We start from the raw sequence: 17219 nt of genomic DNA, 5'->3' as shown, positions 1-17219 counted from the left end.
CAAGGGATGAACTCAGATTTCTCCAGTTTCCTCATTTCCCCTCCCCCCCACCTTGTCTCAGTCAAATCCCTCGAACTTAGCACTGCCTTCCTAACCTGCAATCTTCTTCCTGACCTCTCCGCCCCCATCCCACTCTGGCCTATCACCCTCACCTAGACCTCCCTCCATCTATCGCAATTCCAACGCCCCTCCCCCAAGTCCCTCCTCCCTACCTTTTATCTTAGCCTACTGGACACACTTTCCTCATTCCTGAAGAAGGGCTTGTGTCCGAAACGTTGATTCTCCTGTTCCTTGGATGCTGCCTGACCTGCTGCGCTTTTCCAGCAACACATTTTCAGCTCTGAAACAGGTTAATAGGCTGGGACTTACTGAGACCCAGAGTAATGTACAACCAATTATTGATTCGCAAGTCACATGCTGAATCCATTTTAAGTAATTTAGGTAAATGCGCAATGCATTTTGCATACGCCATCAAGGTAAGTTTTCATGGGGCAGCTTCCCTTTAACACTCTAACCAAGATAACACTTGTTAGCACTTCACTAATGCGCTTCTCCCAACTTCTACATCTCAGTCAATTAATATTTCTGACCATATTATAATAGCTACATGGGGACCAGTGAAGTGAATTTTATGAAGACCTGACTAAACCATCATAAACTTTTCTGGTACAGCCATCCAGCTGAATGCCACTTTACAGCAGAAAGAATGAAAAAAGCAGAGTATTATTTAAATGGAGAATGGCAGCAACATTCTGATGTGCAGAGGGACCTATGTGATCCTGTGCATGAAGTCACAAACAGGCAGGTACGCAAATGATTAAAACGTTTGATGGAATGCTGTTCAATACCTCCATTACATGAGGTATTGAACATAAAAGTAAACACATTGCACAGGACATTGGTGGGAGTGCATTACCAACACCATGTGAAGCTCTGATCTCTCTATTTAAGGAAGACTTTAAATGCATGGGGATGGTGTTCAGCGGAGGTTTACTGGACTGACATATGGAATACCATAGATTGTCTTATGAGAAAAGGAAACATGGGATGGGTTAGGTTTGTCTTCATGGAGTTTAGAAGTGTGAGGGGTAACTTGATTGATGTTTGTATCTCTTCAAGTTCTGGTTTGTTCCTAATAGATTTCGGAGTACAGGTGGCACATGCTTATGGTGGCGATTGTGCTGTGTTAGAAACTCTTTGGAGATCATTCCTCTCCCAGCTTGGTGAGCGAGAAATCCATGTAGAAATGAGGCTGCTCACCTCTGTCTAAGAAACCTTGGAATGGAAATGATTAGAAAAGCCGCCACATATCGCTTGTTAGATGCCTGACTCTCAATTTAACATCAACCAAAAGGATGTGCACAACGTGCATTAATAATGGATGAGAAGTTAGGAATTGAGAGGGAGGAGTTGATATGCATCGGTGCAAGGCCCCACATTCTATCAGAAAAGAACCAAACCATGAAGATACTTTCCTTAAATGCATGTCCAAGGTAATGATATTGGCAATCTCAAATGTAAAGTGCTGTACATTCATTGCAAAAGGTAGAGTCCTGTCACTCTGTATAACCTATATTCACTCACTCAGTATCCTCTTCATATCCATCTTCCTGCCAGTGGAAACATTTCCCCTCTATTTCAATATCTCAAAAGCCTTCACAATTTTGAATATCTCTATTAAAACTTCCCTACTCCTTCAAGAATATTCTCAGTTCCTCCAGTCGTCCATGTGATCGAAGCCTCCTGACCCTGGGACCACTCCAGTGAATCGCCTTAAGCTCTGCACCTGCCCCATAAGGTTGGTTGCCGGAACTGGAGCGAAAGCTATAGCACAGGGCTGGCCTTTACTCAAGGGTTCAGCAGAACGAGATTACTTCTGCTGCTATAGCCCAAATGCAAATACTCAGACTTTATCTTTTTAAAATGGGTGAGACCTAACCCCGAGACCCTACACTGTAGGGCCTCCCTTCCTCCCACCCACCTCCTCTGACTTTACCAAGAGTCTGTAAAATTGGTAAGTTTTCAGGTTTTCTCTCTTTTTTATTTTCTTCTCTTCTTTGTTTAGTCCTGTGTGTACTTTCAGATTAGCAGGGTATGGCTGATAGGGCAGTTGCATGTTCCACCTGCAGAACGTGGCAGGTGAGAGACACTGCACATGTCTCTACCGACCACATCTGCTGGAAGTGCACCCAACTCCAGCTCCTGGAAAACTGAGTTAGGGAACTGGAGCAGGAGCCAGAGCCCGATGAACTGCGGATCATCCGGGAGGCTGCGAGAGAAATTGAGAGGTGGCCAGTCCTCAGACACAGGATAAGGACAGCCGGGTTATAGTCAGGGAGAGGAAAGGGAATCGACGGTCAGAGCAGGGATCCCTTGTGGCCGTTCCCCTCAGCAATGTATACCGTTTTGGAATCTGCTGGTGGGGACGGCCTACCAGGGCAAAGCCATAATTGTCAGGTCTTTGGCACTGAGGCTCAGAAGAGAAGGGCGGGTGGGGAAGAATAGAAAAGAATAGAAAAGTGGTAGGGGACTCAATAGTTAGACGGATTGACAGGAGATTTTGTGGATCAGTGGTGCTGGAAGAGCACAGCGGTGAGCAGCCAGAAATCGTGGTACATATTGGCACCAATGATATAGCCAGGAAAGGGATGGAGGATCTGAAAAGTGACTACAGAGAGTTAGGTTGGAAGACCAGGACAAGTAGAATAGTGATCTCAGGTTTGCTACCAGTGCCTCGAGACAGTGAGGTAAGGAACAGGCAGCGAGTGCAGCTTAACGCCTGGTTGCGAGGTTGATGCAGGTGGGAGGATTTCAGATGCTTAGACCATTGGGATGCCTTCTGGGAAAGGTGGCACCTGTACATCAAGGAAGCGTTGCACCTGAACTGGAGGGACACAAATGTCCTGGGTGGGAGATTTGCTCGTGTGGTTTGGTAGGGTTTAACTAGTTTGTAAGGGGATGGGAACCAGAGCTACAAATCTGAGAGGGGGATAATTGTAGATGGTGCAACGACAGGATGTAGAGAATCTATCAGGAAGGTTTTTCACGTGATGACACAAAGGGATCAGTTAAAGTGTGTCTGCTTTAACGCAAAGAGTGTCAGAAATAAGAGTGCTGAACTTAGAGCATGGATCAGTACTTGGAATTATGATGTTGTGGCCATAACAGAGACGTGGGTTTCACAGGAGCAGGAATGGTTGCTAGATGTTCCAGGGTTTAGAACAATTAAAAAAAACAGGGAGGGTGGAAAAAGAGGAGGGGGTGTAGTATTGCTAATCAGAGAGTGCATCATAGCTACAGAAATGAAGGTTGTCGAGTAAGGTTTGTCTACTGAGTCAGTATGGCGAAGTTAGGAATAGCAAGGGAACAGCTACCTCATTGGGGGCTTTCTATAGACCACCTACTAGCAGTAGGGAGATTGAAGAACTCATACATCGGCAGATTTTGGAAAAATGCAGATGTAGCAGGGTTGTTGTTATGGGTGACTTCAACTTTCCCAATATTGACTGGAACTTCCTTAGTGCAGATGGCTTGGATGGAGCCATTTTTGTCAGGTGCATTCAGGAGGGTTTCCTTACTCAGTATGTAGACAGGCTGACGAGTGGAGAGGCCATTTTGGATTTGGTGCTCGGCAACGAGCCAGGACACGTGTCAGATTTCGCAGTGGGAGAACACTTTGGTGACAGTGACCACAACTGCTTCACATTTACCATAGCCTTGGAGAGGGAAAGGAGCAGTTACCAAGGGAAAATATTTTATTGGGGAAAAGGAAATTATGATGCTATGAGACAAGAATTGGGAAGTACAGATTGGGAGTAATTGTTCCACAGGAAGAGCACAATTGACATGTGGAGACTGTTTAAGGAGCAGTTGTTGCGAGTGATGCCCAAATTTGTTCCTCTGACACAGGCAAGGGGTAAGATTAAGGAGCCTTGAATAACAAGAACAGAGGAGCTTCTCATCAAAAGGAAGGCGGCAGCTTACGTAAGGTGGAGGGGGCAAGGATCTAGCACAGCATTAGAGGATTACAGGTTTAATAGAAAGGAGCTCAGAAATGGACAGAGGAGACCCAGGAGGGGGCACGAAAAAGGCTCGGCAAGAAGATTAGGGAGAACCCAAAGGCATTTTACTCATACTTGAGGAATAAGAGAATGATCAGGAAGAAGGTAGGGCCGATCAGGGATAGTGTGGAGTCTGAGCAGATAGGGGAAGTGAGTTTTTTGCTTCAGTTTTCACTAAGGAAAGGGACTTTTTGCAAATGAAAACTTTGAGGAGCTAGGTAACAGGCTTGAACAGAACAAGACTGATGAAGTTAATGTGCTGGAAATTTTGACAAACATTACGATTGATAAGTCTCCAGGGCGAGACCAGATTAATCCTAGGTTGCTCTGGCAAGCAAGAAAGGAGATTGCTAAGCCGCTGGTGAAGATCTTTGCCTCCTCACTCTACATGGGAGTCGTACCGGAGGATGGGAGGGAGGCAAATGTTGTTCCTTTTTTCAAGAAGGGGAATAGGGAAGTCCCTGGCAATTACAGACCAGTCAGTCTTATATCTGTGGTCAGCAAGGTTTTGGAAAGAATTCTGGGGGATAGGATTTATGAATATTTGGAAAAGCATAGCATGATTAAAGGCAGTCAGCATGGCTTTGTGAGGGGCAGGTCATGCCTCACAAATCTTATTGAGTTCTTTGAGGAGGTGACGAGACAAGTCGACAATGGTCAAGCAGTGGATGTGGTGTATATGGGCTTCAGCAAGGCATTTGATAAGGTTTCCCATGGTAGGCTCATTCATAATGTCAGGAAGTATGTGATACAAGGATATTTGGCTATCTGGATTCAGAATTGGTTGGCTGACTGAAGGCAGAGAGTGTTTGTAGTTGGAAAGTATTCAGCCTGGAGGTCAGTGGCAAGTGGTGTCCCGCAGGGCTCTGTTCTTAGGCCTCTGCTCTTTGTAGTTTTTATAAATGACTTGGATGAGGAGGTTGAGGGGTGGATTAGAACGTTTGCTGATGACACAAAGGTTGGAGGTGCTGTTGATAGTATCGAGGGCTATTGCAGGCTGCAGCGCGACATAGACAAGATGCAGATGGAGTTCAACCTGGATAAATGCAAGGAGGTGCATTTTGGAAGGTCGAACTTAAGTGCTGAATATAGGATTAAAGACAGGATTCTTTGCAGAGTGGAGGAACAGAGGGATCTGGGTGTGCAAGTACATAGATCCCTCAAAGTTGCGACCCAAGTGGATAAGGTTGTTAAGAAAGCATATGGTGTTTTGGCTTTCATTAACAGGGGGAAATCGGGTTTAAGAGCCGTGAGATTTTGCTGCAGCTCTACAAACCCTGGTGAGACCACACACTTGGAATATTGCATCCAGTTCTGGTTGCCATATTATAGGAAACATACGGAGGTTTTGGAGAGGGTGAAAAGAAGGTTTACCAGGATGCTGCCTGCACTAGAGGGCTTGTCTTACGAAGAGAGGTTGACTAAGCTTGGACTTTCCTCTCTGGAGACAAGGAGGATCGAGGTATACAAGGTAATGAGGGGCATGGATAGAGTCAATAGACAGAGACCTTTCCCCAGGGCAGGATTGACTGGCATGAGGGGTCATTGTTTTAAGATATTAGGAGGAAGGTATAGAGAAGATGTCTGAGGTAAATTCTTTACGCAGAGAGTTGTGAATGCATGGAATGCGTTGCCAGAGGTGATGGTGGAAGCAGAGGCATTAGGGACACTTAAGCGAGCGCTGGACATGCACATGGACAGCAGTGAGTTGAGGGGTGCGTAGGTTAGGTTATTTTATTTTAGATTAGGAATAATCCTTGGCACAACATCGTGGGCCAAGAGGCCTGTTCTGTGCTGTACTTTTCACTGTTCGATGTTCAGACACTGCACTAGAGTGGATGGACTGAAGGAATGTGGTTCTGACAGCTAATCTGATGAGTGGGAGCTACTAGGATTCGGTCAGTCCACCATCTTCTCTCTCTGCAAGAAGCTCACACCGAGAGTGTTGTAAAATGACTAGGGTGATTCAGTCCAGTTAGCTTCCCACCCGCACCTTCAAAAGAAATTAACCCCAACGCTCTCTTGCTTGGCATTAACACTAACAGAGAGATCAGGTTCTGGCCCAGATTCTTCTAGGAATGAACACAGAAGTACAGGAATGTTGAGAAGGCAGCAGCAATATACTGAAGAGTGAGGGACTGGAAAGCAGGAGTTCGGAGCAGGAATGGTTGGGAAGTTTACAGGAAAGATGAGAGGATTTTTGATTATATTCCTCCTCCCCATCCTAGAATAGCTCCCCCTGCTGTTTCATCCCACACTCTCTGCTAGACAGCAGAACCCATTAACATGTTCTCCAACTAAAGAGGCTGATAATCCAATCAATTTTGCCAATTGCTCTGTTGAAGAGAAGAGACTAGAAAGTCAATCGCTGCTGAGGGGCTGGAAGCAAAAAAAGCTGCTAACAGAACAAAGAAGCATGATGAACGGGTAAAGCTGATTGATAGTAATTAATCCATGCGCACTAAGTCATGACACCAATACATACAGAGGGGGAAAGGGGAACAGTTCAGGGACAATGTGATGCCAATTACATTTACCCTCTCGCTCAGTTGGATTGGACAGTCTCATAACAACTTCGGTGCGTTAGATTCAAAGGTTGTCTCTTGTCACCCCTTCACAGGATTGTGAACCATTTCCATTCACTGCACTCTGTTAGAAGGAATTCCCCTTGAAATTGGAGCACCTCACTGCAACATACCTCTTTGTAGTAAAAGTACATGCCCTTGTGGTGAAACAGGAGACATCATTGCTGCAAGTGTGCTTCTTATTGCCTGACCCAGACCTCCCAGCACGACTGTACATGTCACAGTTCGGTACACACACACACACAGGTTAAATGCATTTATGTACATAACCACTCACATGTCCCTGCTCACATACCCTTTTTCAAGTTCATGCACACACAAGTCATGCAGGTGGACACAATGCATTTTCTCTCTCATCACCAGAAAGCAGCTAACAGTAGGGAAAATGGGTTAAAACCAGCTGCGAATTGCCAGTAAAGCCAATACTCCAGACAGACAGACTTGGAGAGTGGAGTATAAACATATGTGAGCGTGTAATATTGTACCCAGAACACCAAATGTCTGAAGAACAAACAATTATTTCCAAGTAATACAGTGAACATTACTATGAATAAACTCTGTTTCAGTAATTGAATTAATTTCAATGAATATAAGATGTGTTGTGGCTGTCAAGGTCCAGGAGTTTCTGGGGCAATTTCTTGCTGTTTTCACTCTTGGGAGCACTGACTTCAAGAATTTGGCGTTAGCTTTCAGTATTGGACAGGGGACAGCACAGGTCCTGACTGTATCTGGATCCATCACTCGAAAGAATCAGTCAGTGGCCACCTCTTTCTGCCAGAATCAGAACAGAGAGGAAGGAAGACTGTAACAAGGGAAGAGGACAAGAGAACAACTGAAAGGGGGAAGAGGCAATAGATAGCAAGGAAACCTGATTATGTATGTCCAGTTGGTCAAACTACCCCTTCTACTTATATTGCATATAATCAGTGGCTAACATAATAGCGTTGTGAAGGTTCTCTACATGAACTGCTAATTATAGGTCAGTGTGGACTCTCACTGGGCAGATCCACAGGTCTCAATCATATGTTACATAACAAGGTCTTTGTGATACAAGATTGATTTGGAGGTGCTGGTGTGGGATTAGGGTGTACAAAGTTAAAAGTCGCACAACAAAGGTTATAGTCCAACAGGCTTATTTGGAAGCACTAGCTTTCGGAGCGCCGCTCCTTCATCAGATGATACAAGACCACGGAACTGTTTCTAGCTCACACCACTTCTTCAGATCAATTTGGCCCCTTTGTCTTGGCATTAATTCCTTGAGTTTTCTGCTCAAAACATTCATGATCCACTGAACAGGCCACAATCTTCAAGTGCACACTCATGTCCTGGGGTCTACATCTGTGGCCCTGTATTTCACATACAGATTTCTTCTGATACATTCATGGGAGATTTGTGTTCAAGAATACGTGAAAGGTATCTCTCCTCTCGCTTTCATCACTGTCCAGTTTCATGTGTGCTTTCAAGCATTGAGTAGTACAGACTGCAGCTTTCTTTATGAATTCATTGCACTGCACAATACTATCCACTAATGTTAGGAGCTCTGTCTCTAACCTGATCGGATCAGTTGTGCTGACTGTGGAATGGGATGAATGAAACTATAATACACTATATGTTATATTGTTCTGACTGAGCTCCTGCACAGTGTGGGCAGATAAGTTAAACAGCCTCTACAAGAGCTCAGGCAAACTCAAAACAGATTTGGAATCTTTCACAGCATAAGTGGTAACAGAATACACTGATGCATGGACACAGTGGCACACAAACAGAGACACACACACACACACACATACACACACAAATGCAAACAGGCTCACAGAAAATAATTTGTATTTACACAGCTTGTTCAAACAGTCTTTGCAAGGTATTTCAGAGCATCGATGACCGAGCAGAATTTGGCACGGAGTCATATAAACAGATACGTTTGGTCAAAGAGAAAAGGTTTGAAGAAGCATCTTAGACGAGGAGTATGGTTTTGACAGGGAATATCAGGACAGAAACCCTCTGTAGCTAGAGCTGCAGCAGCCAGTGGTGGAACACAAACACATACTCAAGCTCCTCTGGGAGTTGGAAGGTTGCATTTACAAACACAGACCTTCCTGAGCATGTGGAGTGAGGATGATGTAGACAGACTCCGGATTCCCTACCTGCCCTGCAGCCGTTAAACTCAACTCTGGGCAAGCCTGTTCCCTCCAGAGGGCATCCTGAGGACTCCGGTTACAGCTTCACCATTTGAACTCAGACTGGGCTGCTCGTTTTCTGGTCTAGAGGAAGTGGAGGAAGGCTTACTCACTTTCTGGATCTCTTGTCGGGATTCCCACGGACGTAGTAGCCAGGAGCACACTTGTATCTGCAGACAGAACCAACGTCATGAGCTCCCTGTTGACACTTTGGCACTAGCAGCTTGGCATTAGCGATTGGTGGCGGTGTATGGCATTCCACCTTGCAGTACGCCTCGGGCAGTGACCACAAGCCATCTGCCATACACATCAATGAGTGGTTCTCTCCTGAAGAGAAAAAGCAATGAATAGAGTGGCAGCTTCATCATTCTCTTGATTCTATCCTGCAGCTTAACATAAGGGACCTGCAACATGCACAGGTATCATGCATACATGCCTCCATCTAAAGATGTGAAGAATGCCCCTTCCCCCCCAGTGCTATTTTAATGCATACTCAGAGTTTTATTTTAGGTATAAATTGTTGGCAGCTCTTGGGATTTTAAAAGGTTATGACAACAGCATATTTCACAAACATAAAACCCTCGAAACACAGAATTCCAAATCGGAACCATATGTTTGCAAAAAGCCCAGCGTTATTCCACTGATCAATCAAAGGACAATGCTGATGAACGGTGACACTGTTCTGAGCAGCAGCTTGGCAGAACTTCACTCCTCAACAGTCTCCGAAACAGTTTAACTCACTCACTGCCGAACGTGTTCCCTCTCACAAGTGCATTCGAGCATCGGAAAGGTTTATCCTGCTGCTCAGACGCGCACATTTGCCATTCAGACTGCGCACAGGGCCATAGCCATTAACCTCACGGTGAACTCATGGTTTTCCACGTGTTTGATTGGCCAACGTTGCCCAATAAACCCTCTGCAAATCTGGCTCTCGCCAGAGACACTGTGCCGCTGATCAGAGGGACAATGAAAGATTGCCCTCCCATTCAGACAACTTGAGTCAGTCGTTCAGCAGTGAAGTCCTGCAGAGTCAGTGTTTCCAGCAGTGACATGCCCCTGCTTGGTTACAGGTAGCCTAGTTCCAAAGCTAGAGGGCTCCAGTGTTTCAGCAATTGACCATCGGCCTGACATTCAGACATTACACAAACCCCAGCTGGAAATGGCTGCTGACAATGCACTGAATGCCTGCAGATTTGGCAGCTCAGAAGTGGATTCCAATTCAGTCGATCTTCTTCACTTTCCTGCTAAAAGGCAGGTCCCACCCCTGAGCTCCACAACCTCCAATGTGGGTAAAAGCGAGGCAGCAAGGTCCCGAATCCAACTCCAACTGGAAGGCAGGTCCAATCCCATGCTGTGAGCATCGCGTGTGATCCACAGATAACCATACCAACAGCCTGCCCCCCTCCTCTCCCCCCCAGGAGTCCAACACACAGTTTTCTATACACAATATAACTCTGTGCCTGTGGATGGTGATGGCCAAGGCTGTGCGTTCTTCCCATCGCATAGTTAACCAGGAATGTCTCCCACTCTTGCTATCTGTCACGAGCATACATTGGAAGGATTCACAAATTGTTTTGACGAAAGCATCACGCTCTCATCAGGATTATACCAGAATGCCAAATTTCAAATGAAACAACTGCATAAGAAAAGGGTGCTGACTGGTTGGCAAGTGGCCTAAGAACAGTAAAGGTTTTGTCACGATGAATGTACCAGTTAATGACGAGTGACGTTTAACTGCCAAATTTTGTTTGAACATTAAATCAGGCAGGCTAAATAGAATGGTCAAGATCTTGCCCAAAGGCATGAATGAGAATAGCTGTCATCCATTTTGTTGAGTTGAAACAAGTGCAAAGTGTGTACATGTTCTATTTCTCTGCAAGAAAACAGGGTCCTACCTATTAATTTGTGCAGTTTCTAGTACTTGCAATTGTGTTAAAGTTTCTAGAATTGCCATGAAGGTTTGTATAGCTGAAAACATACACTGAAGGCTCAAAGAATGAGAGTTTAAATCCTACCATGCCCACCTCTAGATACCCAGAGACAGTGCTACATACCCCCAGTGTTGATGGGTTAGTTATAATAGTATAGCTTGCTTAGTGTCTTGAGGGTTTGAATGTTGTCAGCAGCACTTGAAGGTTGTCCATTACATCCTGGGAGTTAGATATTGCAGAGCCAATGCTTTTACACTCAGGCAACACCAGGAACCTTGATGAGGTCGCAGAATGGATAGTCACCAAATCTGGTAAATCTGACCACATTGTGTCACTAATAGGTGCTTTCTGAAAGTCAGCAAAATACAGGCTGTGGCATGTAACTGCCAGTAGGTAACAGAGTGTTACTCTCTGCTGATGTAGATGAGTTCTTCATTGTGGCCCAACATCATCAGGGATACAAAATATATAAGACTTCAAAACAGAGTTACACACAGACCAGCAATCATTTAAATTGATGGTGGAACAGCCTGGAGTGCCTGAATGATCTTTACATGGTCTTATGCCTCACATCCCCAGTCAACATTCACCTGTAGCCACCCGTAGCATGACCAGCAACTGAAAGGTCACCTAATAACCTCAGGTACATGCAGAGGGATAGGCAGGTCAATGCAGTAACTCCCTGAACCCAAGTTCGTCTGAATCTCTGTTGCCTGTCTCCAATTCTCACCATGTTCCGTTTCCCTGTCACCCCTGTACTCACTGACCTACATCAGCTTCTGGCCTTGATTGTAAAAATTTCACTCTGGTTTTTACCATGGTCCCATCTTTCCCTACTCTGTAATCTCCTCCAGCAACAGTATGGAGGTATCTGTGTTCCTGAACTCTGCAGAGTCCTCCCTACCCTACCTAAGCACTCCTTAAAAGCCATCTGTTTGACAAAGCTTTAGAACATCTTCACCAACATTGTTTTATGCAGCTTGTTGCATAATGTTTCCTGTGAAGTGCTGTTTGGGTGCACATACATGCCTGTCACATTAGCAGCCTTTGGAATTTAAATTCTCCTCAGCTCCAGGAACAATTATTGAAACCCTTGAAAACTAAAAAGAGAAAATATCTTGTGTAATCTTCAAAATGAATGTGGAAGATTCTTAACTGGCTATGTATTTCTGTGTTAGTGAAATAATTAGCAAGGAGGAGTTAATTATTCCGTCGCTTTACATAGCAATTGACAATCTACTGCATAGGAGAGTGAACAAAGTTTTATGTTTTAGTGTCTAAACAGTTCTGTGCCATTGATATAGAACAAGGGAATAAAATAAGTGCTAACTAATTAAAGCCTAAAAGTACAACTGACTGAAGTAACTGGTCACCTACTAAAGGTCAGGAGGGTCCCTTAGTGAAAAATGGTTTGGCAACCAATTGTCGAACTAATCTAAGACTTAAGGTGCTCTTTTCCTTAGTTAAGGATGGAACACATTCACACAACAGGGCAAATGAAAATTCTCCACTTAGTCTTTGAATACAACTAAGGTGCTCATCTCTGGTATCATTCTGAGACATTAGCTCCACACTCTGCCCAAAGTGGTGCACAGAACTGAATACAACAAACCAGCTAAAGCCTAACCAGTGAGTAATGAAAGGTTTACTGGAATTTCAATGCATCATAAGCGACTCTTGGATAGGCACATGGAAGATTGTACAATGAAGGGTATGTAGGTTAGTCTGATCTTAGAGTAGTATAGAAGGCCAGCACAACATCGAGGGCTGAAGGGCCTGTACTGTGCTGTACTGTTCTATGTTCTATGAATTCAGGTCTGTTCTGCTGAGTGTAAGAAGTGAAGTTACATGATTGACACTGCTCGAGGACACTGACAAGAGGGTCAAATAGGATCCTTCTTTATTCATTCACAAGATGATGACATCACATGCTAGGTCAACATTTATTGCCCTTCCCTAATTACCCAGAGGGCATTTCAGAGTCAGAGTCAGAGTCAATCATATTGCTGTGGATCTGGAATCACATGTAGGCCAGACCAAGTAAGGATGGCAATTTCCTTCCCAAAAGGAAGGCTCACATTAGTGAACCAGATGGATTTTTCCAACAATTGACAATGGTTTCATGGTCATCATTAGGTTCCTAATTGCACATGTTTTTTTCTGGAATTCAAATTCAACCATCTGCTGTGGATTTGAACTCAGACCTCCAGGACATACCTGGGTATTTGGATTAACAATCTAGCAATAGGGGTGACGCTGCGGCTCAGTGGTTAGCACTGCCGCCTCACAGCACCAGGGTCTCCGATTTGATTCCAGCCTCGGGCGACTGTCTGTGTGGAGTTTGCACATTCTCCCTGTGTCTCCATGGGTTTCCTGCGGGTGCTCTGGTTTCCTCCCACAATCTATGGATGTGCAGCTTAGGTGATTTGCCATGTTAAATTGTCCCATGGCATTCAGGGATGTGTAAGTTGAATGCATTAGTCAGGGGTTAAATGTAGGGGAATGGGTCTTGATGGGTTACTCTTCGGAGGGTCAGTGTGGACTTGTTGGGCTGAAGGGCCTGTTTCCATACTGTAGGGATTCTACGACCTCTTTACCACTAGTCCATCACCTCCCCTCGAGATCCTACTTGCCAACAGCAAGATTGAGAAGCAATATCCTGAGAGGGGGGCGTCCTAATTGGTCACCACTGGACTTGCCTTCCAATTAAAGTCAGTGGATGGATTTCAGATGCTGCCCACCCAATCACATTGCCAGCTGCTCTGTAGGCATGACAGTCCCACTGGGAGACCGTTTGCTGAGCCAGGTTAGGTACCATGAGAGCATGTCAATGCAAAGGTACCCTGACTGGACTCCCCATCAAGTTGGTCACCCTGAAGGGGAACTCCATCCATTGGGTCCATATGGGTCACAATGTCAGCATTATATTGATTAAAGCTTTGCACTTTATGCCTCCAATTCTGAGGGGCTCTCTAGCCTGCCTCAAGCCCCTCACTGAGCTGGGAATCATTTGGAATTGAGCAACAGAAGTTGTGGTCCACATGATAGGCCACCTGTAGGAAAGCATCGTCAGTGGCAGGAATGCTTTGGGGAGCTACACTGAAATGGGAGCCAGCCCCTATTTTCCCTGTTCCCTAACCTCAAAGCCTATCACTAAGAAGATTCAGCCCTTCAATTCATATTAACGTGATGAGGACCATCATCACATTTTGTGCTAGTCAAAAAAGTGCTGACATAAATTGGTTTTGTATACAACAAGTGACTGATCATTCATACTTTGGCAGCACAGCTACATAAAGCTGTGTGGACACAGGTTGGCACATTCACCTGCTATACTGGCAGGATAAAACATTTGCCAACAGTAGGTGTGCTGATCAAGAACTCTTAAGGGCATTAAAACCTGCCATCTGTGAAGTGGTAATGAGAGGAGAACGGAGGTGGTCATGACCTGATTATTAAACTGATTCTTATATCAGTGGAACTATTTTAATAATTCAGAGAACGTGAGTCCACATCAAACTGTGGCAATTTCAAAATGTGAATTTAAATAGAACGTCTAAAAATTTCCAGACAAGAAGAGTTGCAAGTTGATTAACAAAGCTGCTGTAAGAACCTTGGGAAGGGGCTCTAGCTGTAGAAGCTGGTGTAGCCGAGGCACATTTATGCCAATGTGATTGACTCTTAGCTGCTCCCAATTATAGCCTGGTCAATACTTGGTATTATCAAGCCTTTACCAAGCACTGAAGCAAATCAAAGGGTAGGGGTTCAGTGCAACCTTCTTTTGACAACTAGTAAAGGACAACCAATGGCTGGGTATGTCATCAAAGGCTAAACTAGAAGAATCAGCTTTTTTTGTTTAAACATCTAGTTAAAAAAAAAGTATCACTTTTCCTCACTTCATCCACCTGAATCATTCACTCTGTTTCTCTTTCTCCAGTTGCTGCCAGTGATGTCCTCGTCAATATTCCCATCTCATGCAACACTAGAAAATTAGACTAATTACTTGTTATGCTCTTTTATATGAGCTGTGGGGCTTTGTAGTTGAGCTGCTATATTTGCCTACAGAGTGATGGTGCAATGCAAGTAATCTGCCGAGGATCACATTGGAACATCGTGAAGATATAAGAGGCTCCATATAAATGGAAGTTCTTTTCAGAGAATCTTTGTAGAATCCTTACAGTGTGGAGGCAGGCCACTGGCCCATTGAGTCCATACCAACCCTCTGAACAACAGCCCACTCAGACCCATGCCCCCTACCTTATCCCTGTAACCCTGCATTTCCCATGGCTAATTCACCCAGCCTGCATATTCCTGGACACTATGGACAATTTAGTACAGGTCGTGCTACTATAACGTGTATTCCAAAAGTGAGAATTGGCTATAACACGATTCACCAACTGTGGACATTGTTTGGATAACATGAACCTTCTACTGAATGGATATAGCGACTTTCTATTAGCGATCTTCTACAGTGCAATTTTCCATAGCACAATGTGTTAAAGGAACACAACTGTCACATTATAGCAGACCAACCTGTATGACCAATCCACCTAACCTGCACAACTTTGGACCGTGGGAGGAAACCAGAGCAACTGGAAGTAACCCATGCAGACACGAGCAGAATATGCAAACTCCACACAGTTGCCCAAGGCTGGAATTGAACCGGGGTCTCTGGTGCTGTGAGGCAGCAATGCTAACCAGTGAGCCCATTTTCAGTGCTGCCTCTTTTCTCCCTTTTCCAATCCCCTACACAAATTCCACCCTAAAATTCTTCTCTTGCCTTGCTCTTCCTCCTCCATGATGAATTATCACTTGATTTTGGCTTGACATTTTACTTCTTTTCCAACCTAGTTTACTGCATCAGGTGCTCCTGATGTGGTCTTCTCTACAATCGGGGAGACCAAACGTTAACTTAGGGAACGGTTCACCGAGCATCTCAGCCGGGCCTGCAGGGGCCGACCGGACCTCCCGGGGCCGACCGGACCTCCCAGTCACCACCCATTTTAAATCCCCTTCCTACTCCCTTTCCAACATGACCATCCTTGGCCTCCTCCATTACCACAACGAACCAAACTGCAAATTGGAAGAACACCACCTCATCTTCCGCCTGGGCAGCCGACAGCCCAGAGGACTCAACACTGAGTTCTCCAATTTCAAATAGCCTCCCTTCCCTTCCCAGCCTCTCTCCCTCCCTTCCACTCCTCCCAGCATCTACGGGAGTCATTCCCCCCATTGACCAACCAGATCATACCCTCTACCTTTCTTCACCTATTCCCATTTCACCACCCTGCCCCCACCACCCCTTTATCTGCAGCTTCCCCTTACACCCACCTCCAGTCCCGAAGAAGGGTTACACCTGAAACGTCCACTTCTCCACCTCCTGATGCTGCTTGGCTTGCTGTGTTCTAGCCTCCTGCTTGTCCACCTGACCTTTTATTTTACTTCTACACACTATAATACAGGTCCCAATCTCAAACATAATGCAATATACAATTTTATCATCTGAGAGGCACCTACAGCTTGACTTGCCTCTTCTTTAAAATGAAAATATTAATGTTCATACTTCTGCAGAGCTTAAGCACAGAAAATAAAAAAACACATTGCACATCTAAGCTACCAGGATAGGATGCCACAAATGGTAGAGACAATTCCATCTAGAAAAATCCAATGTTTCTAAGGAGTCTGCTTTGAATGGATGGGGGGGATAATAAAATCTCCTTACCATTAAATTATGACAAACTACTAAACTCTCAAAAATGCTTCCAAAGCTGACGAGCAAAAAAAAATGTTGCACTGAAATTGAACACTGAATTAATCAAGGTTATTAATTCGAGAAAATTAACTTGTGTGCTTTATTTTATGTTGCCCTGGCATTGCACACTGCAATTCAAACTTGCTTTTCTGTACCAGTTGGTCCCTGGTATTGCAGGCTCAAAAGGAGTGTATAAAACTACTGTCGGTGATCGTGACGATGATATCTTTCATCGATCGTAATAAACACCCATTTGGTTCACCAATGTCCTTTAGAGAAGGAAATCCACCATACTTTTCTAGTTTGGTATACATGTGCCTCCTGAACCACCAGAGTGTGGTTTACTCTTAACTGGGAGAAAGTGAGGACTGCAGATGCTGGAGATCAGAGCTTAAAAATGTGTTGCTGGAAAAGCGCAGCAGGTCAGGCAGCATCAAAGGAGCAGGAGAATCGACGTTACGGGCTTCAGTAAGAAGGGTTTATGCCCTGAAAGTCGATTCTCCTGTTCCTTTGATGCTGCCTGACCTGCTGCGCTTTTCCAGCAACACATTTTTAAGCTCTTTTACTCTTTTTTTTTTTTTTATAGATATTTTTATTAGAAATTTAACATTTTTACAAGTTTACAAAAATAAACAAAACTCTCAGATATAAACATTGATATACAATTAGCTCAAATATACAATAGCCAAAATTTGACAACAAAAAAAAACAAA

General features: G+C 44.6%; 1 protein-coding gene across 2 annotated transcripts in view; it reads right to left on the bottom strand.

Annotated features, from left to right (window-relative positions):
• LOC122554652 (pappalysin-2-like) overlaps positions 1 to 17219 on the bottom strand; it is a 404730-nt gene that overhangs the window by 121090 nt on the left and 266421 nt on the right. For both annotated transcript variants that reach the window (XR_006313051.1, XM_043700014.1), the window contains exon 16: positions 8937 to 9150. Coding sequence is in view for 1 of the 2 variants with exons in the window: in XM_043700014.1 (XP_043555949.1) it covers positions 8937 to 9150 (214 nt within the window). In the remaining variant the exon portion in view is untranslated. The remainder of the gene's footprint in view (positions 1 to 8936; positions 9151 to 17219) is intronic.

Source organism: Chiloscyllium plagiosum, chromosome 11 (genome assembly GCF_004010195.1).
Source record: "Chiloscyllium plagiosum isolate BGI_BamShark_2017 chromosome 11, ASM401019v2, whole genome shotgun sequence".
In the NCBI taxonomy this organism is placed as follows: domain Eukaryota; kingdom Metazoa; phylum Chordata; class Chondrichthyes; order Orectolobiformes; family Hemiscylliidae; genus Chiloscyllium; species Chiloscyllium plagiosum.
This window is presented reverse-complemented; position numbering and strand designations above follow the sequence as displayed.